The sequence below is a fragment of the Aquarana catesbeiana genome, linkage group LG05 (assembly GCF_042186555.1).
Source record: "Aquarana catesbeiana isolate 2022-GZ linkage group LG05, ASM4218655v1, whole genome shotgun sequence".
Lineage (NCBI taxonomy): Eukaryota > Metazoa > Chordata > Amphibia > Anura > Ranidae > Aquarana > Aquarana catesbeiana.
Window position 1 is genome coordinate 516,260,800 of NC_133328.1, and position 23,528 is coordinate 516,284,327.

General features: G+C 39.8%; 1 protein-coding gene across 9 annotated transcripts in view; it reads right to left on the bottom strand.

The window, feature by feature from the left end:
* The window catches only part of TOX (thymocyte selection associated high mobility group box), a 392,368-nt gene that overhangs the window by 195,489 nt on the left and 173,351 nt on the right, over positions 1-23,528 (bottom strand). For all 9 annotated transcript variants that reach the window (XM_073631671.1, XM_073631670.1, XM_073631673.1 and 6 more), the window contains one exon: positions 1,093-1,158. In XM_073631671.1, the coding sequence (XP_073487772.1) occupies positions 1,093-1,158 (66 nt within the window). The remainder of the gene's footprint in view (positions 1-1,092; positions 1,159-23,528) is intronic.

The following is a 23,528-nucleotide window of genomic DNA, read 5'->3' on the forward strand; positions in this document are numbered from 1 at the left end:
CTTGGCTAATCCAAAGAGGGTAGTGCTTTTTGTCACTTGGCCAGAGGTGCAACCTGGGCCAAGGAATTATGGGGTTTCATAAACATAAAAAAGGTATCAGAAATTACGGGGGCTCCATAAAAGGCAAATATTTAGATTTGAAGATTACAGCTGGCACTTACAAGCACTATAAGGTGCCTGCATTTTAACAGTATTGTTAACCTGGGTAATTTTTAGCCAGTGCTGGAATCAGTTTTTAGCTACTCATACACAGGCCAAGCATAAAGTAGATTAAGTCATATTAGATATGTATGATGAGTACTGCCTGTTCAATAACCATTTGGATTGTATGGGGGAAATGGACAAAGTGATTATATTATGAATATATCCACTTATATGATAACTAATTGTATAGTATTATAATCTGCATTATCGTAAAGTTTGGTTTGGGTATGGAACAAATAACATTTAGCTTTGTTCCAATGACCAATGTTGTTAAGCATATCCATAAATATACTTTTCCCTTATTCCCTTTAAACATGGGAGCAGCTCTACTACCGTTTCATTATAAGGAATTTGCTGATCTTATAATATAGTCCTCTTTAAAATAGTATTAGTTTCCTAATGTGTAATTTGTAACTTGCATCCTGCTGTTCTGTTTTCATGCCGATAAATTCTAGATAAAAATGTTCCACAAAAAAGTGCACTAGATCCCAGCTTGTTTCTTCTATCTAATTAAAACATTCTGTGACACAAGCAGCTTAAAATGATTAACTCATCTGCAGTTACAAATCCAAATAAGCGGCACCTGTAAAGAGTTTATCCCTAAAGGTAAAAACAACTGTTTAAGGAGGATCATGCTGGCAAAACAGCTGCTTACATGCTGGAGAGGCAACAAGGTAATATTTTACAGCAAACACCAGCTCCGTGTTTTTTTTCTTCTCTATCGGTCCTATCTCATTAAGTGGCAAAAAAAGGCTTAAATGCTTTGTTGATAAATTATGATAATTCCTGATTGCAGCAGTTATGGATAGTGCCACTCATTTGCAATGCAGCTATTCGAATTTGTTTAATTACAATTTGAAACAAGGCATAGAAGATTAATTAACCCACCTGGCTTGCTGGCACGTAGTCCTGGTTTGGCTCTGACATACTCATGTACATGTTATCACCGTCAAACTGCAATATAAAATAATAGTAAAATGTTTAGCAAATAAACACATTTCTTTCTCACTCTCCAACAGTCCAACAAAACAATCCTTACATTTCATTGAAGGCAGTAGCAAAAAAAGAATTATTTTCTGGTTTTGTTTTTGCATTTTATTGTGACACTCATTGAACTGGCATGTCAGTGATTTGCGGTAATTAGTGCAGTAGTAATTATACCAAGCAAGCAATAAATGAATGGTTTCCTTTCATCCACAATCTGTTACCAAACAAAATGGATCAGTGTGTGTATACCATGTATAGATATTGCTGCTGGGCCTAATGAAGTGCTAAATAAATTGCATAGTTTCTCATGGGAGAAGGCAAAGAGTAGATTAGTTACAAAATGCATAATGATGTATTCCACTGTCTTATCTTATTAAAACAATGTATTTCTTAATACTGATTTGTAAATCAAATAAATAGGAGTGTCATGCAAGATTACAGTGAAGGGAGAGGACATTTATTTAGAGAGCCATGCTATTCATCCATGAAGCAAGTCTTTGTCTTATAAGAATAGTGGAACGGGGAACAGAGCTTGCTGTATTGGGCATGGCATGTGACATCAACCTTTCTAGCAATAGAGTGATTATGTACAAATTGTAAAACTGAAACAAAATGAATTGAACGGGGTGTAACTAAAAGTCACATGGCCCTTGTGTAAGAGCTGAACAGAGACCCCTCATTACTCCAACAAAACCTTTTTAATACTTCTTTTAAATAAATTAGGGTGTAGCATGTTTTCCTTTCCATAGACCTAATGGGCCAACCACCAACTATGAAAATAAGAAAAAAGTTTTATCCCATAGGAAATAAACTTACAGTAGCTGAGAAGGGAATTAAAAACTGGACTGTATGACCTAATTCACTAAGCTAATGGAAAATTCTCATGCAAAGTAAAAATTCCAGAGCAAAAGGAACAGCCAAATATCCTTAAAGTCTTGATCCAACCTCATGGGGATACACCGTTTCTTTAGACAGCTGTTGGAAGCTAGGAATGAACACAATGAAAAACAAAAGGGGGGTGGGGTGGGGTGGGGGTGGGGGGGGGGTCCTCCACATAATGGCTGAAGCAAGTATGTTTTCCTTTTTTACTAAAAACTTTCAAAAGAAAAACTCAACATATTTCTCATACATTCTGTCAACTAAAAAGCTATTGTGTACAAAGTCTTGTGCATTATTGGGAGACGCACACACATGTTCTAATAAGTCTGTACCATCCCCATCGCCAGTCAACCTTCATTCATAAAGAAACAAGGCTTAGTGGTCTCAATTGCATCCCCAGTGGATATCTGTCAAGTCTCTTCTTTGCCTTTGTTCAGCGAAACAAATCACAGATTTGCTAGAGAAGTGACAAACATGAAATAGAGCTCTTCTCCCCTTCATCATGCTTAGTCACTATTGTAACAGAAAGCCTGGGAAAATGCACAGGCCTATTGTGCTATCCATATACACCAGCAAAAAAAAAAAAAATTAAAAACTGATGCCCGAAGTGGTGACATCTTTATAGAAAATGTTCTGCCTGAGGTAGTACGATCATACTGGCATTGATTATACCACTTATTTTAATGTTTCCATCTGTTTAAGTATTATTTGCCATCTCACCTGCCAGGAGCTATCAGCAGAGATCCCTTTTCCTGTTCATTATCAATAGAAGATTAAGAAATCCCTGATGGATGCTGAGTGAATGTAGTTAAAAAGGCCAAGCAAGCATTTAACTCTACTTCAGCCTAATAACTTCAAACAGACCTATTTAATTTACTAGCCCCATTTGCCATTTTTGCTAATGATTTAATAATTAGGAAAAAGAAAGTTTAAGCTATGTTTAATTCTTTCATTTGTGCAAATTGTTTGAAAATAAGTGATCTATTTTTGGCACCCATACAGGCAAAAAGGAGCTGTAACAAGCTTATCAGAAAAATATTTCAAATAAAATATTTTTAAATATTGGGAGATATTGGAAAAATGCACAAAGGGGTATCAAATAAGTCTGAAATTACTTACAAGGATTGTTCACAGAGATATTAATTTGAATGGCAAATATAGTTGGGCAATGTAGGGACTAATAAGGTATAGCACACACTAAAATGCTGCTCTATGTATAGAGGGATGTTTTGGCTGGTGTGTTTTTGTGACTGAACTGGAGACAGGCATACACTGCCCAGTGCCCATCGTTTTTAGTAGGAGACCTGCAAACAACCTACGACTAGTCAAAAATGGGAGGGGATACTCCTGTCTGTCCTCAAACATGCAACTACATTTTGTGTTAAAGTGCCCCCTTCCATCTTTGTAAGATTTTTAACAAATTAATGCTCCTTCTAATGTATATTTAATAGTCAAAGTTCTCTTTTGGAGCACATATAGCCACCCTGATAGTTTTAGTTCACTTCAGAACTGCTTCTCTCCCCATATAAGTTCGGAATGTAAAAGCAGATGTAGCATGTCAAATCCAGGTCAACTGCACCTACAATGAATTCTGAATAATCTCAGAATCATCTCAAAAGATGTTAAAAGCACAGTTTACTTGCTCATCAAATGTCATTGACACAGACCATTAAGGTTTCTCACATCTTAATATTTTAAAGCTTATTTCAAAAGGGTTGCAGGCAATACAAACAAGCATGGATAGCCTTTTAAGTTACAGTGTATTTTAATTATTAAACATGGAGCATACTCTGTTTTTTTTATTGAGCAATGGCAAATGAATTGAAGTACAGAATCAAGAAATCAGTCACTGCATCATTTTCTTAATAACAATACATATGAAGCTCAAAGAAAAAATGTCACTTGTTATAATTATGTGCTCTGTTCCACTAGCTTTGATGTTGAGCAGGACACCCCCATTCTGGGCACAACAACCGGACACCACAGCTTTGCTTTTCAGTACCTGAGGCAAGAAAAATGCAGGGGGATGTGCTGTCAGCCTCACCTCCCTCTGCATTATTTGTGGTGGTGTTTGACTCAGGCAAGTGCTGGAAATTGGAGATAGGTGCTACAATGCAGGGCGGCTGTTTCCTTGATAGCTGCGGTATCAGGGCAGTCATGTGCCAAAAAAGGAGGGATGCTCTTTCTGACATCACAGCTATTGTTTCAAGTCACCTAGGAATTAGAGACAAAGTACTATATGCACTTTGTCCTATTATTGACTATAATTGGTAAAGGATGTCACTCATGATCCTCAGCTGGTTTGTGGGGTAGTATGTGATGGGAGCCTTTGCCGATCTCCTCTGCAAGGTATTCTCCCAATGTTGAAGGCATGTGTCCTGGTATGATTCAAAAAGTGGGTGAGCACCCTTACTCTGCTGATTTCCTGGCCGACCCATCTGCATGCCTGGTAAAGGGTCTGGTATGGACTGCCATACAGGACATGTATTATTTCAGAAATAAAATTGCAATTTTTAGTAATCGCAAACCTGTGAAAAAGTTGCTGTCATGCCCTCATCAACTCAACTTAATCTTTATCATTATGTGTTGGCTAACAACTTACACAAACTGTTTTTTCTGTGTATGTGTGTGTAATGCACACGTTCAATTTGAGCTTTACCGTTCTACAACATTACATAAAAGTCACACGTATGTGATATAATTTGAAGCCAATGTCATTATTGATTATATGTTAGGATTAATATATGAGTGTGTGCAAATTACATAAATGTGTTGGGAAAAAAATTACATTTTTACTTATTTTTATTTCCAATGAAAGCTAGGGAAATGAAAATATACAGTACAGCATGTATCCAAATTTGCTACCAAATTAGAGCCCGACCTGCACAGAAAAAAAAACAATGTATAATACGTTTGATTGCTATAAAATTCCTATAAGTTCATACAAACCCCCTTTTTGGGGAACCAGGCCTAGGGAAGAAGCTCTTGTCCAGTATTGGGATAAGGTGCCTTGCAAGAGGGAAAGCTTTACAGGCCACTCATTGAAAAGTACCTCCCAATGTTGAAAGACATGAACTTTTAATATTTGTTCACTCTGTTCACAGAGAAGGTTGCCACCATCCCTAGTTTTGTTTTTGAAACCCTCTATATGATTTTGACGCAACCAAACCAAAAAAAGGATTACTGTTTATAAAAAACTTTTTATTACCAAATTATTTAAAAATAGATAACCTTGTTTAAAAACTACACAAGGCCTAAAAACCATTATACAGATGTATTCAAAAAAGTTATACACCCACAAGCAAGTGGAGGTTGATAAAAGCAGACATTATGAGAAGTGCTAATATATCTTGTTATGCTTGTAAGTATATTGTGATGTAATTGTTTGAATCAATTTTGATGAGTGTCAGAAACCATGAAGTACAGTTAAATCACACTTGTTTAATAATAAAAGTAAATAGAACAAAGTCAAAACATAGCCAGAGTTCAGGAACCGGAACGGATAGTCAGACAAGCCAAACATCAGGGAGCCGGAGATGAGCATAGTAAAACAGCAAGCAGGATCCGGAGCCAGAAGGGATGTCAGCCAAGCAAGTATTTTAACAGGAATGCAGGAGATTCTCTGGGCAGAGATTCTCTGGGCTGGACAGCTTAGGTAGGCAGGGCTGACGAGCAGGATATCATAAACAGCTGAGTAACTGTGGAGAGATAGGAGCTGGCAATTAGCCGACAGCTGACATTTGAGCAGCCAGCTCAGAGAAGGAAGGACTGAGCCCAGCCCTGACAATGATATTGCATAGATATTTTTGCAAGCTTTTTTTGATATTTCAGAGAGGCATCTGATTATTCCTGAGGAAGAGATTAATTGATAAATCTAGAAACGTGTTAAAAAGGATGTATGATGCCCAAGCAAGCTACCTGCTGAATATCAAAATCCCATAAAAGATATGTAATATTGAAAAAATATAAACTTTTTTGTATACATTTGTATAATAGTTTTTAGGCCAAAACATGTCCCTGTTTAAACAAGGTTATATATTTTTAATAATTTTGTAATAAAAATTTTTTTCTTTTATAAACAGTAATTCTTTTTTGGTTTGGTTGCCTACAAAATCCCATAGAAGGTTTCAAAAACAAATATATGTTGAAAAACATGTGACTTGATATGGTACAGGAAGTGGGGTACACTCGCTGCCCGTTCTTTTTCCCTTTCTGGCTACTCAGGCTGAACGTGTAGATAACTGTTTGGTTGGAAATGTACGAAAAATTTAAATCCGCACCCCACTGAACCAAAAACAGGCTGGGTTGAGGGTTGAAAGTGAACCTAAATCTCATTCCTACCCCCCACCAGAATGGCAAAGAAGCCCAAGTTTATTTCTTGCTATCCTTAGCCATCATGAAAATGCTTGTAGCTAATTGTAATTGGCAATGAGAGCACTTTAGTTTAAAACATTTTATAAGTGATGAATTGACATATAGACACATAAAGTGTATGTTTTTTTTCCCAGAAAAGCACCCTCCCCCCCCCCCCCCCAGTCCCAGCTATACTTACCCCCATGGCTGTCAGTGCCCACGCAGCCAGTGCAGCAGTTTGGGGACCTGAAACCCCTGATTTTCTCCCTTTTCTTTCTGTAGCGCTTCCAGGATGGATCAGAGCGATGATCTGTACCAGCGCTCACCATTCAGAATGACTCTGCTTTGTCCCAGAAACACACTGGAAAGAAGGAGAAGAGCGTAAATTTCAAATCCCCGAATTGCTGCACCAGCTGCGTGAGCAATGAAAATTCATCACCCATGGAGGTAAGTACAGCGGAGACCAGGGGAGTGGGGATATCAGATGGTATCTTGCTGCCTGCAAGCAGTGGTTCCTGTACTGATTCTGCCTCCTGAAACACCTCCTCTCAGCACCTTTGTAGATCAGAAGGCAGGCTCTGTGAAAGGTGTGACACAGCAGTGACTACTCACAGGGTATAGTGAATACATGTCACAGAATTCAAGGTAGTAAAGTAAGTTTACAAATGTAAAGATCATCCAGATTAATATGAGTAGACTAGAAATAATTAAAATACAACGTGGAAATTAATATACTGTATGATTTTACATTTTGACCACATATACGTGTAGCGCTGGTAGATTTTTATCTACCGCTGATAGGTAAATTTAGTGGGTCGCTTATTATAGGAAGTTAGATTTGCCTCTGTTCCAGCTTGGCTGACTTTGCATGCAGTTCCGCATTGTGCCGGCGGGTGTCGTTGTCACCATCGGCAGGTGTTGGAAAAGCAACGTGTTGAAGCGAATGAGTGCTCCTCTGTCCCGGAGATAACTCGGTGGATGTGGTCCTCCGAGTTGCATTCTGGGAGAGGATATTTATGGGAGAGACCTAATGTTTTAGGGTTCGTTTTCAGCCACCTGCTGGCCCTCCTGGCTGAAAGGTATGCACTAGGAATACCACCTCGTGGTCCTCCGTTCCGGAGGCCCACGTCGCTGCGGCATGTGGGTGGGCCCAGAAGCCTGTCTGGGGCCTACCACAGCAGCGGAGGAATGGACCTGAGCTGTCTATCCTGAGTGAAGAAGCTGGACAACCGAGAAGATCCCAGGGGAGGACCCGTCATGGAAGGATCATGCAGAGTGCTGGTCTGGAGAGGGGCCTGGTGACTCGGTTGGAGGACGCATTCTGAAGTAATCTTACAGTATAGTACTGCCGGGTTGGCTTAGAGGTTCAAGTACTGTATCTGACATTCATCACAAACCAATACATCCTGTGGCAGAGGATCGTACAGGTTTTATTCCAGATAAGTCTGTGGCAGAGACTTTTGTTCATGCTACGTACTGGCTGCTATAGGCAAGTGAGAGATGTCTATCCAGGCGGGCAAAGATTAAATCCTACAAAAGGGGAACTATTCAATTGCAAGTGTTCAATTGCAAAGAATGTTCTGAAGAAATACAACAGAAAGGTATTTGAGCTTCCCTGCAACTTTCCTACTACCTCTTTCCTACTACTTCCCTTGTTCATTTTATTAAAGCATTGGAAAATCTACTCAAGTGTTTGGTGCTTATATCGTCCAAAGGTAAACTCAACGGAACCCTAGACCCGGTGCCGGTCAAACAGAGGTATTGAGAGTGAAGGTACACAAGCCCGCTTAAACCAGTAGCTCCACCGAGAGTAATAGCTACATACGCTTTAGGCAATGCGAGCTGGAGCAAATCGCCTCACCAAAATCTAATCTTTCAAATGACACAAGCAGTGATTGGCTGCTAGGGAAAAACAGTTAAATGTATGTTTTTGTTGCTGTAGTTTTTAAAATACAACCCTGTGGTATTTAAGTGCATTCATTCGAGAAACTCACTGCATCAAGTAATTATTTATAAGTATCTATAATTTTTTTGGGGAACTTTGCCAGAATGGTAACAAAACTTCACAGACATAAAAAGAAAGTTTATAATAAATTCTTCAACATATATTGGGATTTATGGGATCCATGGAAGAGAGCTTGCCCTTACTCAAATGTAAATTAAATATAAAAAAATAAACAAGCACTCTTTGAAGTTAATGCATTTCACACATCATAAACTATAGTAAATTACATTTTACTAAATTGCAAACAGAACTGGAATGTGAAAGAACAATGTTCTGTTATATTGGATGTGTGAGATGTCATTTGAGCCTTAGCACTTTGCAATGTATGTAAACTGAATATATTAAACATAATGTTTCCATAATAGAGAAAACAATAAACTTTTTATTTTATTTTTTATTCCCTTTTACCTTCATAAGATTTAATGTATCCCTGTTTTGTGCATGTCTATTGCAAATTTATGCACAATGCTTTTCAAACTTCTTGTATACTTCTTGTTGATTTATCAGAGTAAGACTGTATTTTTGTTTCTGAGTTACATGGCTCTTCTGTAGGGCAATGTTCATTACATACCGTGCAACAGAATGATCAAACCTAGTGAATGTCTAGATAGGCAAACACAACAATGAAGATAAAGTAAAAATGTCTGCTAGACTTCATTACTTATAATGAGGGAGCTAAGATGCTAAGATAGTGCTAAGTTCATCTAGTGCACCTAGCAGTCATACACCCATAATTATTTTGTGTCTTGATCAATATAATGAAGTCTCTGAAATACATTCGAAGTGGCATTTTGTGATGAAAGCTGGGTAAAATAGCACAACTAAGACGTGTCTAGACTTAGTTGTGTTACCATGGGTTATATAACAGATATGCAGAGTCCTCAGCACTCAGTACATGAAAAATTAATGCTTTTATTGAAACAAGATTTAAAAAAAAATAATTGTCAGCTTAAAGTTTATCTATAGCTAAAACTTTTTTTTTTGTTTTGGAGTAGGAAAGGATTAGATCTCCTGTCTAATTTTACTGCTGTTGGAGGTTCTGTTTGTTTAGAGATATTTCTTTATTTTCTGTGCTGTAAAAAGTTTGTCCCTAGGACGGGAAGCGAGGAAGAAATCTCCCTAACAGCAACACAAATAGAAGCAAAAATGCTTTTTTTTTTTAAGTGGTTGTAAATCTGTGAAGTGAAAAGTTAACAAAGCACATCCTTCAATAGTGTGTACTTGCCTCAATCCAAAGCACATTTCTGTGACACATGTAATTTCTGTCTGCTCTGTCCTCCCTCTGCTATCTGCATGAGTCAGATGCATAGTCTATGCAGAAACCACAGAATCCTGGGAGACAGCCCCACCTCCCCCAGCACACAGCAGGTGATTGACCACCTCAGCTGCACATATTTCCCAATGAGATTGTGTAGACGGGGAGATATCCTTTCCCTCCACTCAGGTCTCAGGTTACACTTAGCTCTGTGCTCTATGCTGTTCAATATGTGACATCAGATCCCCACCCGCTCCTTTCTGAAAGATGATAAATCCTTTGTAAATTGTGGCTTTGGGAGGCTGTAGAGAAGAAAAGGCTGCAGATAAACAGGTACAACATATGTAGGAGGGTTTGTTTCACCTCTGTATAACCTGAGGCTAGTTAGTTCAGTGGGTATATGTAACGGTTTACAACCACTTTCAGTTAAGTAAATGAATGCTAGCAATTTTGGCAGCTTTTTATTGTTGTTTGTTCCCTTGCTTCTTGTCTAGCCTCCCTGGCGGTATGATTATTTCGGATTTTAGGTGCTGAAAGCGGTACAATTATTTTGCATGGAAATTTGGCGTTTTATATTGTAGGTCTGTAAATCTTAACAATAACACACTTAAATCTGTCCAAACCAGAGTCTAGTATATATCCCGGGTATGATAAAGTTTGAAACACAAAAACATAAATTATAATATAATAAATAAAAATAAATAATTAAAAAAAATTTAAAAAAATAGTAATAAAATAAATTTCCCCACAATTCACTATCGCTCAATTCTGCAAGTGTTCTAATTTACTATCGCTGTTTTCTAGCTGGTCTAAAGCCACTTTTGACGTAAAGGGACACTTTTTGGTTGCTATGGACAATCTCCAGTTTCCAGGCAGAAAGAACAGTGTATATCATGTAAAACTGCATGCAGGGCATGGGCCAGAGCACTGGGGACAAAAGGGATGTGAAATCATTTCATACAGTACTGTAATCTGTAAGATTACAGTACTGTATGTGTTATGATTTTGACATTTTTTTGAATTTGCCGCCAGGCTCCGCCCCCGTGCGTCGCGACGCTCGCAGGGAACGGAGCCTGGCACGGAGAGGCTTCGGAGGAGGACGGAGTCCTCGGACACTGCGGGGGACATCGCAGGATCCCGGGGACAAGGTAAGTAACGCCGCCCCAGGATCCTGCAATGCGATCCCGAGTGTGGCTCGGGGTTACCGCTAATGGTACTGAATTTTAACCCCAAGCCACACTCGGGAAAACCGCCAGGGAGGTTAATAAAAGGATGTCTCCAGAACAGAAAGTGAGAGAAAATTTCTGTAATGGAGCACCAGATAGAAGTAAAACCTGACAGGGGTTTTAACCTTCCCCCATTCTATCCAAAATAAATAAATAAAAGGTTTGAGTATGAATATGCCCTAATATTAGCCATGGTAGATGTTCAGTTGGGAAAAATGGTGTATGTCAAGTTAAACAGAACCACCTATAAAGATACAGTAAAATTGTCCACTATGCATTACTACTTAAAGCATTAAACATTAAACATTCAGGCAAACTGCTAAATACACAGTTTTAAATTCACAAATAAGAGCTGTTTTACATTCCGAAGGATTTGTAATTTCATCCATCAGTTTTTGGGATTTATGTAGCTCTGTCAGACAGCACAGCCAGGTTGATGACCCGATTGTCTCTACTGCAGTTCAGTAATGCACCTTGAAGACCACCCTGTCCTTTGCCTGTGACTAAAAAGTAAAGGAGCAGCAGCAGATAGATGAGATTGTCCCACTGCTCTCTCCTACTGTTAACATGTTCCCTCTGATCCCATGTACAGCATGCTTGATTGGTTCCTATTGCTGCCCCTCTCTCTCCAAGTCTGAGAACTGCTGTAGAGAGAAATACAACGAGGTGAACTAAGCAATTAACCATAGCCCTCTAATTCCTATCGCTAATATAGTCATGAATATTCTGTATTTTTGAAGACATTAGGGGACGCTACACTGATGCCGTGTACACACGAGCGGAATTTCTGACAGAAAGAGTCCGACGGGAGCTTTTCATCATATAGTTCGACCGTGTGTATGCCCCATCTGACTTTTTCTGTCGAAAATTCAGACGGACTTAGACAGAGAACATATTCTATATTTTTCTGACGGTACAAATTAATATTGGAAAAAACGCTCGTCTGTATGCTGTTCCGACGCACCAAAAACGATACATGCTCTGAAGCAAGTACGAGACCAAAGCTATTGGCTACTGGCTATTGAACTTCCATTTTCTAGTTCCGTCACGTGTTGTATGTCACCGCGTTCTGGATGGTCGGAATTTGGTGTGACCGTGTGTATGCAAGACAGATTGAGCGGAATTCCATTCGAACTCCGTCGGAAAAACCTTCAGAGTTTATTCCGACGGCAACACCGGTCATCTGTACAGGGCAAAGGTGAAAGTTGCTTAACTGTCATAGCCCTTCGATAACGTTAACACAAATAGTAGATCAGAAATTTATTTTGGAGAACAATGGGCAGGGTTTATATCTCCTTATGAGCACATACATTGCCATTATAAGCTTGGACAAGACATGAAACCTAAACAACTGGTCTGGTATTTACCAGGATAAGTGGTTTTCCTGTCCTTTATTTTACTAATACAGGGATTATTAAAGTGGTTTTAAACCTAGTTACACCACTTTTAAAAGACTTACCTGTAGGTACTGGAAATATCTCCTAAACCTGCACAGTTTAGGAGATGTTTACAATATATGCTTGCACTGACGTCATCGGTGCATGCGCACTGAAGAAAGGGCGCGATCTTGCCGTTTCTAAGGGGCTCGTGCCGTGACCAGTGGCTCCCAGATGCATGCGCAGGAATGACGTCACATGACTCCGAACACTCAGAGCTGGAGTCCATGACCCTGGAAGGAAGAGGGGTGAAGATGGATGCGGCCACCAGCGGGGACATTGTGGACATCGCGGGCTTCGTTTGAAGTTAAGTGCAACATAATTGGATAGTATGTGATGCTTACTAGCCCATTATGCTTTTACTTTGCAACATAGCATATACATATAGCATATACACACAGCATAGCAACATAGCATATAGCCAATAGCCCTCCTGTATTGTCTTCAACAGTCAGTTGTGCTAGCATGTAACCCTATTTTTCTCTTCTGGGCCTGGAAAACTTACTAGTCTATAGAAATTAAATCTGTGCTTGCACAGAGACATATTTACTTCTATACAGGTAATATTGAAAGGAAGACTTTTGACACCAGAAGCTTTTTAGTGCTTATTGTCAAATACCAGCACATGCTAATAATCTACCTTTGAGTTTACTTAGGAAACCGCTGAAGTACCTGGCAGATGATACCAAGATACCAAGAATTACCTACGCACAAGAATAGGGGCAGAGGAAGTTTAAAGGCTAAGTTCACCTTACACTTTATTTAGGGTGTAACATGTTCCAATACCTACCCCACCCACCCCTGATCCCCCACCGTGACAGGTGGGGGGGTCCTCTCCCCTGTGGCCACTGTCATATTCAAAATAGATGGGGCTTCACCCACATAGCCACATCATTCTCTCACAGCAATCTGTGAATGAAGAAATGATAGCCACCACAGCAGATGGCTTGAAGCTCTCAATGGACTCCCAGGGCACTGATAAGCACCCTCATAGTCCATTTACACTTCCTCTAGCCTTCAAACAGAAAGCCCATACAGAGGTATGGGCAGAATGCTGGAGTAAGTGTCTACAGGAGCCTGATATTGCACCCATGACCAACTGATAGCAGGTGCATTGCTTTGCAGGCTCCTATAGGAAAAATAATAAATGCACAATTTTTGTTTTCAAAAATATGTGCATTTATTATTTTTTCCACAAAATTTGTGTTATGAAAGCACTGAACTTGAAAGAGACCCTGTCCCCAGACAATTCATTTTAACAAATATTCTCCCCTAAGGTTATATGTGCATTGAACCTGTTTTTGTTATTCATGTGTGAATACCACTCTTGTATATACATCCAAGTTTGGAGACTGCTTATGAATGCCACCATATTGGATGTAATGTCAGCAACCCCAGCAAACTCAGAGCTGCCACTTGCGTAAAATTCTATAATATTCCTCTCGCCCCAGCAGCTACATAAAGAGTCATGTAGGGAGGGACAGAGATCCTGCACCAGCACAGAGTTTAATTAGACACTCCCATAGGGGGAGAGGGCTTTGATGTGCAAGGAGGGAGGGGGCTATACTAAGGAATTGACTGGTCAACTTTTCTAGCACATTCACAAGGCACATTGCAAGTAAGTAAAAAAGAATTTATGAAAAGAAATAATGCAAGCAAGTAATAAAATACTTGATTGTTCTGTTGTTTTACCTGCAATTTTTTAAAGTTAGTGACAGGGTCTCTTTAAAGAGCAAATCGAGGCAAAATGGGAAAACATTCAGTTTGCTGCTAATGCTATCTAGTAATTGCAGTATGTGTGCTAACTGGGGAAAGGTTTCTAATTTTACCTTGAGTCAAGCCAGCCATACATGGATCGAACTTTGGGCGGTTCAGCAGGGACCGGATGAACTTTGATCCACGTATGGGCAGCAAGGTTGTATAGAAGTCAATCTACCAATCGACTTCTGTACAACCTTCCTGCCCTATAGCCGGCAGCACTGATCAGTGTATTCTGATGGTGGGGAAGTCTCTCCTCTGTCAGAATACAACAGCTCAGATGGGAGGATTCTCCCTTCTACTTCGAGTGTGAGGATAATGCTATCTAGTAATTGCAGTATGTGTGCTAACTGGGGAAAGTTCTCTAATTTTACCTTGAGTCAAGCCAGCCATACATGGATTGAACTTTGGGCGGTTCAGCAGGGACCGGATGAACTTTGATCCACGTATGGGCAGCAAGGTTGTATAGAAGTCAATCTACCAATCGACTTCTGTACAACTTTCCTGCCCACTGATCAGTGTATTCTGATGGTGGGGAAGTCTCTCCTCTGTCAGAATACAACAGCTCAGATGGGAGGTTTCTCCCTTCCACTTCGAGTGTGAGGATGGGGAAATTGAGTAATTTATTTTGTTCAATCTGCTGGTTGAAAGAAAAAAAATACTCATCTATAGGCTGCCAGGCTGTAACCCCCCCCCCCCCCCCCATCCTGGAAAATAAACACACACAGGTCCATAGAGAGTCAATAAGAATGTACCAATTGAGGTCAGTGCTGTGTAATTCCTTTCTCTCTGCAACCTGCATCACATTCAAACTTCCTAGGCAGGTTTAAATAGGTTAAAGGATTTGGATGGAAAATTGTCAATATACAATAGCCACAGTGGGAGATTTGTCTATCTGTGCTCTGTAACATGGATGGAGGAATCTATTAGATTTTTCCCATTCAGCCTGAAGATTACAGTAGCTTGCATACTACTCTAATGAAATTGTAAATGCAGCCTTCGGGCAAAGAAAGGAGACATGTTGGGCATGGTGGTCTGAAACCTCAACATAAAGTTACTGGTTGCTTCAAAATGCAGCTGTTTACCTTGAAAAGGCACCAATCAATCAGTCTATACCCCAGCTCTAGTACCATTTAAGTCTGATTTTAACCAGGCCCCTTCATTCCACTTGTATGTTGCTTCTGTAAAGGCTTATGTAAGAAATAGCTATAAAGTGCTATATGACACCTAACTGTTCTAAAAAGTAACCTTCAGGTTTTGTCATGGCAAGTGGAAAACTGTATGGGGTAACACAAATATGGAGTATGCATTAAGCAAGACACATAATTATTGAAATAACCAAGCATATTATCTATCTTCTCTGCATCTCTCCTTCGCAGTATTATTTTCATTGCTATAGCACAGTTTCTCTTTGGTCATGCTAATAATAGTACATAAAATGGCATATTTAATTAGAATAACCCTGTTCTATGTAATCTTCCTCCTTACTGTGATTGGTAGATAAAAGTCTAACATATATACAATAGTCCTCCTAGAAAAGCATTGTATTTATACTGTAGAAGCTTAATACCAGATTTTACCAAGAGCTGCATGTGAAATCTGGAACCACATCTCTATTGCTAGGAAGACCTTAGACTCTAAGGTTTTCCTAGAGCTATAGTTACTTCTCAAATAGTTCCCAAAAAAACAAAGCATTCCCTTTAAGTTCCTATCAAGGAATATTCCATACTACATGTCTGTTTCTCTGCATATACAGTAACTGAAAGCTGTATCATAAGATGTCATGCTGAATCAAATTGTTGCTCATGCTAACTGATCTTTATTGTAAACCTGTCATATAAGGTATGCATTGAAATGGTTACAGGTTCTACAGCAGAGACCCTGCAGAGATCACTTTTTTAAATCTAAACTGCCATTGCTAAGCAATCAGTAGTGGAATGCAAGAGATTTCAGCCTTTTATTTAAATCTCTTATGCTTTGGCAGAAAGCTGTAAAGAAGCTTTCTAGTTCTATACTTTTGTATTTGCTGTTGTCCAATTGGATTTTAGAAAATTTAATCCATTGACTCAAAGGCAGGGTAATTGTGCTGGTAACATTGTTTCTGGTAAACATACAAAACCCATATATATTAAAGCAGGTTTTGTAGGAATAGAGTACTGTAAAATTAGCAGGCTGTATTCTGCTTTACCATGTAATTCAGTGTCTTTGACAGGATTATTCAACAGATTTATCAAGTAGCCTCAGGAGAAATCAGTGCTCGTCTGAGCTCATCAATAATACATAAAGAAACTAAACAATTAACTACAAATAGGTTATCCTACTAGGAAACATATTAACTAATATAGAATTCTTTTATGTGACCACTTGTAACAAAGGAAAGAAAAAGCTTTAGGATTAAAAGAACAAATGCTTTAATACAGCACACAAAATATGTTTCTAATTACTGGCATATGTACTGAGCATTTTAATGTCATTTGCAAATGTCATATTTTAACTAGTACATGTAATAAAAATTATTTGGTAATGTTGGAAATATGACATAACCCATGGTTATCAAGGAGACATCTGGTCTTTATTTTATCTCTTCTACATTAAGTTTGTAATTAATCTCAAAGTAATGGTAAATGGGAAACCAAGTTTTTCTAAAATAAGACATATGTTAGCTATGAATTGTAGTAAGTATGAGCTGCCATAGGCTGTGAACTGTGACACCAGAGTTATCCTAGCCCTTATGGTGGTATAAACAATTAACCAAACAGGCTGGAAATTCTCCATGTACAATGATGCACACTTCCAGCTACCAGTGAAGATTATCATTTTGTGGCTTTACCACAACAATAAAAGCTTGATGCCTGATATTGTGATTTTTATCAGCTTTCATTAAGTTATATAAAGTAATTCTAAACCCAAGAACAAAAATTTGTTATAGTGCAGCTTACCAGTTCTTAGCAGATATAGTGGCTACATTTGTTTTCTTTTTTTTAAGCATGAGATATGTAAATCTGTGTACTTTAGATGCCCTCCTCCTTTCTTCTCCAGTTCTCCCAGGATTGGCTGCTCCGCACCTCAGCAAGATTGGGCATGCTGAAGTCATTTGGTGTCTATCTGGGTTTTGACTGGATGTTAGTGATCATAGCAGAAGTTTAGTGTAAGAAATACACAGCAGAAAATGCATGTTGACAAGGGGAGTGTAGAGGTGGGTGGGGAGTCTACTGACATCACGACTCCACCCATCGAGCTCCAGACAACACACCCACCCACAGAATCTGCAGTTTTTCGGGTCTCATAACAGACAGAGGGGAGACATTTGACAGGTAAGGATATATGCAGGAGGCATGTATATTCTTATAGATAACCACTATGGCAGTAGTTTAGAAAGGATGAGAGTGGGTTTACATCTACTTTAATTGAACAAGCTGAAGTTAGAAGCTGAACGGTTACAATAAGCAGCTGCACTTTGCGCACCAGTTTTAGTAAATCTCCCCCAGTGCAACTTTGAAGTAAGATTTAAAACAATAATAAACCAAATATATAATAAATATACCAAGTATGTATTATTTAGTAGCCTTTGTATGTGGTGCAAGAGAAGCACCCACAAATCCCAGAAGGCTTCCTGTGTCAATGTACATATCTATGATGATGTGCTAATGAATTTTACAGTGTAATCAATGAAGCCATGAGGCTCCAAACAATCTATGGTCTTTTATAAATTTTCCTAGACTATCACCACTAAAGATCACAGCACTGGCAAGAGTTTACTGTATGATGGAGAAGCTGGCACATTTGTTATGATGTTTATGCCTGGCAGTCTTTGTTGTGTTCTATAAAGGTAAGATAAGAACTTTCAGGTCTACCTTTGGTTATCTAGTCTTGCTGTATTACCCATTATCTGTGGGTTTTTAACTTGTGTTAAAAAAGCTGTTTTGTGGAAATTAAATCAGATGTTAATGGTGGTTTGCAGCTGCTGAAAGCCTGCAATATGAATATAGAGTTTGAGTGTGTTGTTGACTACAGAAAATACCACCTTTTCCATACCAAAGGAGCTTATTTTAAAATAATTTAACCAAAGGCTGCAGTAACCTTAAATCTAGCAGTCATGCCACGTTTCTAGCGATAGATTATGTCTATTTTACACTATTTTTTTTTTTAATCAACCAATTATATTTCTAATTCGATTTTATAGACTGATAAACTCTATACCACATAGGTATACAGCGGGGTGACAATGCAGAAAAGGTGATTTAGAGTCTGGTGCACAATTATAACAAAAAGTGTATTATTACAACAGTCCATTAGTGTAGTTGTGAATGTACAGGCCACCCTTTTATACTCCAATCTCCTGCACCCCATAGTAATGTAATGCCCCAGCATTGCTATGGTAATGAAAATATTATTACATAGAATTCACCAGAGGAGAGTTGCTCACAGAAGATTCTTCGGGATCATACACAGAAGCTGTTGAAGACCAGCACAATTGCTCTACTCCGAAGAGCAGCACAATTGCTCTACTCCACGTGTCTCCTGCATTTACTATATAGTGTGCTCTACTTAATTGTAAGTCTAGCTACTTTATTAATGTGGGACAGTAGAGAACAGGAGGGGGACCACCTGAATCAGAGGCCAACTGCAGCTGAGGCAACTGTGGTCTATATACCATTGCAACAGACCTGATTGTGACTCCCATAGGCTCCACAAGACAATCGGCCTTCCATAAAGCTAGGGGATGTTTACAGTAAATTTTTACAACTATGCAAGGGACCTGTGGAACTGACTAGAACTCTAACTTTGCATGTAAGCAATGGTAATACTGATGGCTGTTATAAAACGATGGGGAGCTGGAGAAGTACTTCCTCTAAACCAACTAAATCAAGCAAAGGGAGTCATTTCTCCATCCAGAACAATGTAAATAGTTTTTATTTTCCTGCATATGTTTTACGTTATTTAATCGTTATAATTTTATCACAAAAAAAGCTGCCATGCAGCAGTGCTGGATATGTTAAGCACATGAAGATGACAAAAACATTCAAAGAGAATTTATTTCTGGGACTTGAAAACTACACAACTTGTAAATCTTGGCATTCATGTTATGTATTTTATTTGGGTTAATGAACTGAAGATAAAAGTAGAAATAGAATAAATACATGATTAATTTACCAATAAGTTAATGAAGACTTTATTAAATAATCCATGAACCTCTACAAATGATTAATAAGCTTACTCTACTCAATATCTATATAGAGTTTCATTTGTGAAAATTAAGTTGCACACATTTATAACATGAATTAAATATGTATATCTATATAAATACATTTTTCTTAATTAAAAAAAAATTGTAGGTTAGTAGTATATTGTGTGTCACAAATGTGTTTGTTGGAAACAACTAATTACATATTATGAGCATTAATAATGTTGTAGGGGTAGCCTTTTAGAATACACCATTCTGACACAGAGAACACCCAGAAATGGAAGTAGCAGTGAAAATTACCCTACTCGGGTCTGTGGCACTTGGGGAGCCCAGACCGGGCCCTGATTCAAGTATAGTAGGCTGTTTCCTAAGCACAGGCCTATCTCTCTGGATACTGCCTGTAAACCTTTTATTTGACAAATATGAAAAAGCAGTGCATGTCATTAAGTCCTATATGAGAAAACTGACAGCTAGTCGTAAATGAAGACATCACCACTTATATGTTTCTGGCAGGAAATGACTGGGAAACATTCTCATGGGGAAGACCACTACAAAGTTGCTTTTTTCATGGAAAGAATGCATTTCTGTGGGCTAAAGAAAGTATATCACACAATGGTTCTGTTATAGCACTGCAGAGATTGGTGGTTATGTTGAAAAGTGACACAAATTTTCACGCCTTCCAGAATCAGCTTCTTATTGTGCTTAGCCTTTAGTCACATGACATCTCAGAATTGGGAAGGAAGTGTCAGGGCTGGGCTCAGCCCTTTCTTTCTCTGAGCTGGCCGCTCAGCTGTTGGCTAATTGCCAGCTCCTATCTCTCCACAGGTACCCAGCTGTTGATGATATCCTGCTTGTCAGTCCTGCCAACTTAAGCCGTTCAGCCCAGAAGCTCTCTGCCTTCACCTTGGTCACATCACAGAAACTATCTCCTGCGATCCTGTTCAAGACTTGCTTTTTTGACATCCCTTTTGGCTCCAGATCCTGCTTGCTGTTCCCCTAGATTGATCCCTGACTTCTGGGTTGGCTGACTATCCTTTCCGGTTACTGAACTTTGGCTATGTTTTGACTAAGTTCGTTCTTTTTAATTGTATTATTAAACAAGTGTGATTTAACTGTACTTCTGTCTCAGTCTGATTTCATGGTTTCTGACAGTAGGCGAAGGCCATGAATTCAGAAGATGCAGTCAATCCACTTGTTGGTAATATTTTTTCCAGATTGGATGAGCAAGATCACCACATGGATCAGTTTGCCATGCTGTTACAAATGCTCCTGAGTCACACGGCTCACCTGGAATCTCCCACTGTGGCTCCCACGGTTCAACCTGAGTTGCAAGCCATCTCTGCTGCTGCTCCAGTCTCTGTGCAGGCACCCAACTAGAGTATTACCTCTAAAAGTGGTATGTCTGGTTCAGCTCTGACTCCCCAGTGATTTGGGGGCGATCCAGTTCAATGCAGAAGGCTTCTCAACCAGGGTGAGATATACTTTGAGATGCTGCCCCAGGCATTTCCCACGGACAGAAGCAAAGTAGGTTTCGTGATATCTTTGCTTTCTGAGAGAACCTTGGCCTGGGCAAACCCTCTATGGGAGACGCAAAAACCTGTTGTTTTGAGTTACCCTGAGTTTGTGGCCTCCTTTAAAAGGGTATTTGACCTTCCCACAGGCTGCGCTTCTGCAGCCAAGTGCATCATGTCCATCAAACAGAGTACGAGAACTGTTGCCGACTCCGCCATTGAATTTCGTACTCTGGCAGCAGAGGTTGCTTAGAACAATGAGGCCCTCATGGCTGCTTTTTCTCATGGTCTCTCAGATTCCACTAAGGATGAGATAGCAGCCTGAGATTTACCCACTGAGCTGGAGAAGTTGATCACGTTTGCCATCCTCATTGACTCCAGACTCAGAGAGAGACTCTCTTTTAACCACTTCCATACTTGGCCTATTCTGGCACTTCTCTCCTACATGTAAAAATCATAATTTTTTTTGCTAGAAAATTACTCAGAACCCCCAAACATTATATATGTTTTTTAGCAGACACCCTGGGGAATAAAATGGCGGTCATTGCAACTTTTTATCTCACACGGTAATTTTTCAAACACCTTTTTTTAAAAAAAACAAAAACGGTTTCATGATTAAAAAAATAACAAAACAGTAAAGTTAGCCCAATTTTTTTTGTATAATGTGAAAGATGATATTACGCCGAGTAAATAGATACCTAACATGTCACGCTTCAAAATTGCACACACTCATGGAATGGCGCCAAACTTCGGTACTTAAAAATCTCCATAGGTGATGCTTTTTTACAGGTTACCAGTTTAGAGTTACAGAGGAGGTCTAGTACTAGAACTGTTGCACACGCTCTAACGCACGTGGCGATACCTCACATGTGTGGTTTTAACGGCGTTTACATATGTGGACGGGACTTGCGTGTGTGTTCGCTTCTGAGCGCGAGCTACCGGGCACAGGGGCATTTTAAAAATTTTTTTATTATTTTTATTTTACTTAATTTTTTTATTTTTACACTTTTTTTACATTTTTATTTTTTTGATCACTTTTATTCCTATTACAAGGAATGTAAACATCCCTTGTAATAGGAATCTATGTGACAGGTCCTCTTTATGGATAGATGCGGGGTCAATAAGACCCCACATCTCTCCTCCAGGCTGGAAAGCATGAGATCGGTGAAAAAAAAATACAGATCGCGGTTTTGTTGACATCAGGGAACCCGGGCATTACGTCATAATATCGCGCCCGGGCTTCCGACAGTCATAGAGATGACTGGTGACCATCTGGTCACCGAAAATCTCTATCGTAGTCATCTTCGGCCCCCAATGGCACGGGAGAGCCCGGAGAAGCACCGGATGGCGGCAGGAGAGGGGGACATCCCCTCCCGTCGCCTATAAGAATGATCAAGGGGTGGAATTGCCTCTATGATCGTTCTTATGGTGCACAGGATCGCCGGCTGGAAATAATGATTTTGAATGATGCCTCTAGCTGCAGACATCATTCAGATATCACCGCACAAATTCAAGGACATCATTTGACTATATGCGGTAGGGACGCTTGTGGAAGCCTCCTGCACGTTTGCCTCTGAGCTTTGCAGTCCCACCCATGCCTCCCTCACATCTCATGCCTCCTGGGATCGAGTCGATCAGTGAAGATGAACCCATGCACTTGGGTTTCAAGCGTCTCTCTGTGGATGAGAGAACCTTTAGGAGGTGGGAGAGATTGTGCCTTTATTGTGGCCAGGCAGGCCACTTTTTGAAGTCTTGTCCTTCCCATCCAGGTAACTCCCGAACCTTGAGGTCCTGTCACGGACAGACCTTAGGTGGCGCTGTTTCGTCCCCCAGGTATCCAGAAGGATAAGCCCCTGGTTTCGGTCACCCTTTCTTGGGCTGAGTCATCCATCGAGATACAGGCTCTAATCAACTCTGGGGCTGCAGGCCTGTTCATTAATGCTGCCTTTGTATCGAAGCACTCGATTACGCAGCAGCTGCGTGACACTCCACTTGCCATTGAGGCTCTTGACGGGAGACCCCTACAGCCTGCCCATGTGACTCATGAGATGGTTCCGTTGTCCATGGCCTAAGGGGCTCTTCACCATGAGATAATCCAGTTCCAAGTTATTTCCTCACCTAGGTTTCCGCTGGTTATTGGTTATCCTTGGTTACAGAGGCACAACCACTCTTTTGATTGGCTCCATGCTGAGGTTCTCTCCTGGTCGCCACAATGCAGTAAGACATGCTTCCAGAAGGTAGCTAAGGTCCTGTGCATTTGTTTACTCTCCTCCCTGCCAGAGGAGTACCGCGATTTTAGTGATTTCTTTGACAGGGGTCAAGCCGGTAGTTTGCCTCCACACCGACTGTATGATTGCGCAATTGACCTTCAACCTGGTGCCATACCCCCTCGTGGCCGGGTTTAGCCTTTGTCGGTCTTGTAGGATAAGGCCATGGAGAAGTATGTTGCAGATGCACTTTCTCGAGTTTTCATCCGCAAATCCTTGTTCCCTGCTTTTTCTGGTTTCTTCTTCGTGAAGAAGAAGAGTGGTGAACTGAGACCCTGTTTTGATTATAGGGATCTCAATCGTTTCACGATTAAGAATGCCTATCCAATTTAGTTGATTACGGAGCTATTCGACTGCCTCAAGGGAGCAACGGTTTTCACGAAATTTTATTTGAGAGGGGCATACAATCTCATGAGGACTAAGGAGGGCAACGAGTGGAAAACTGCATTTAATACCAGAACA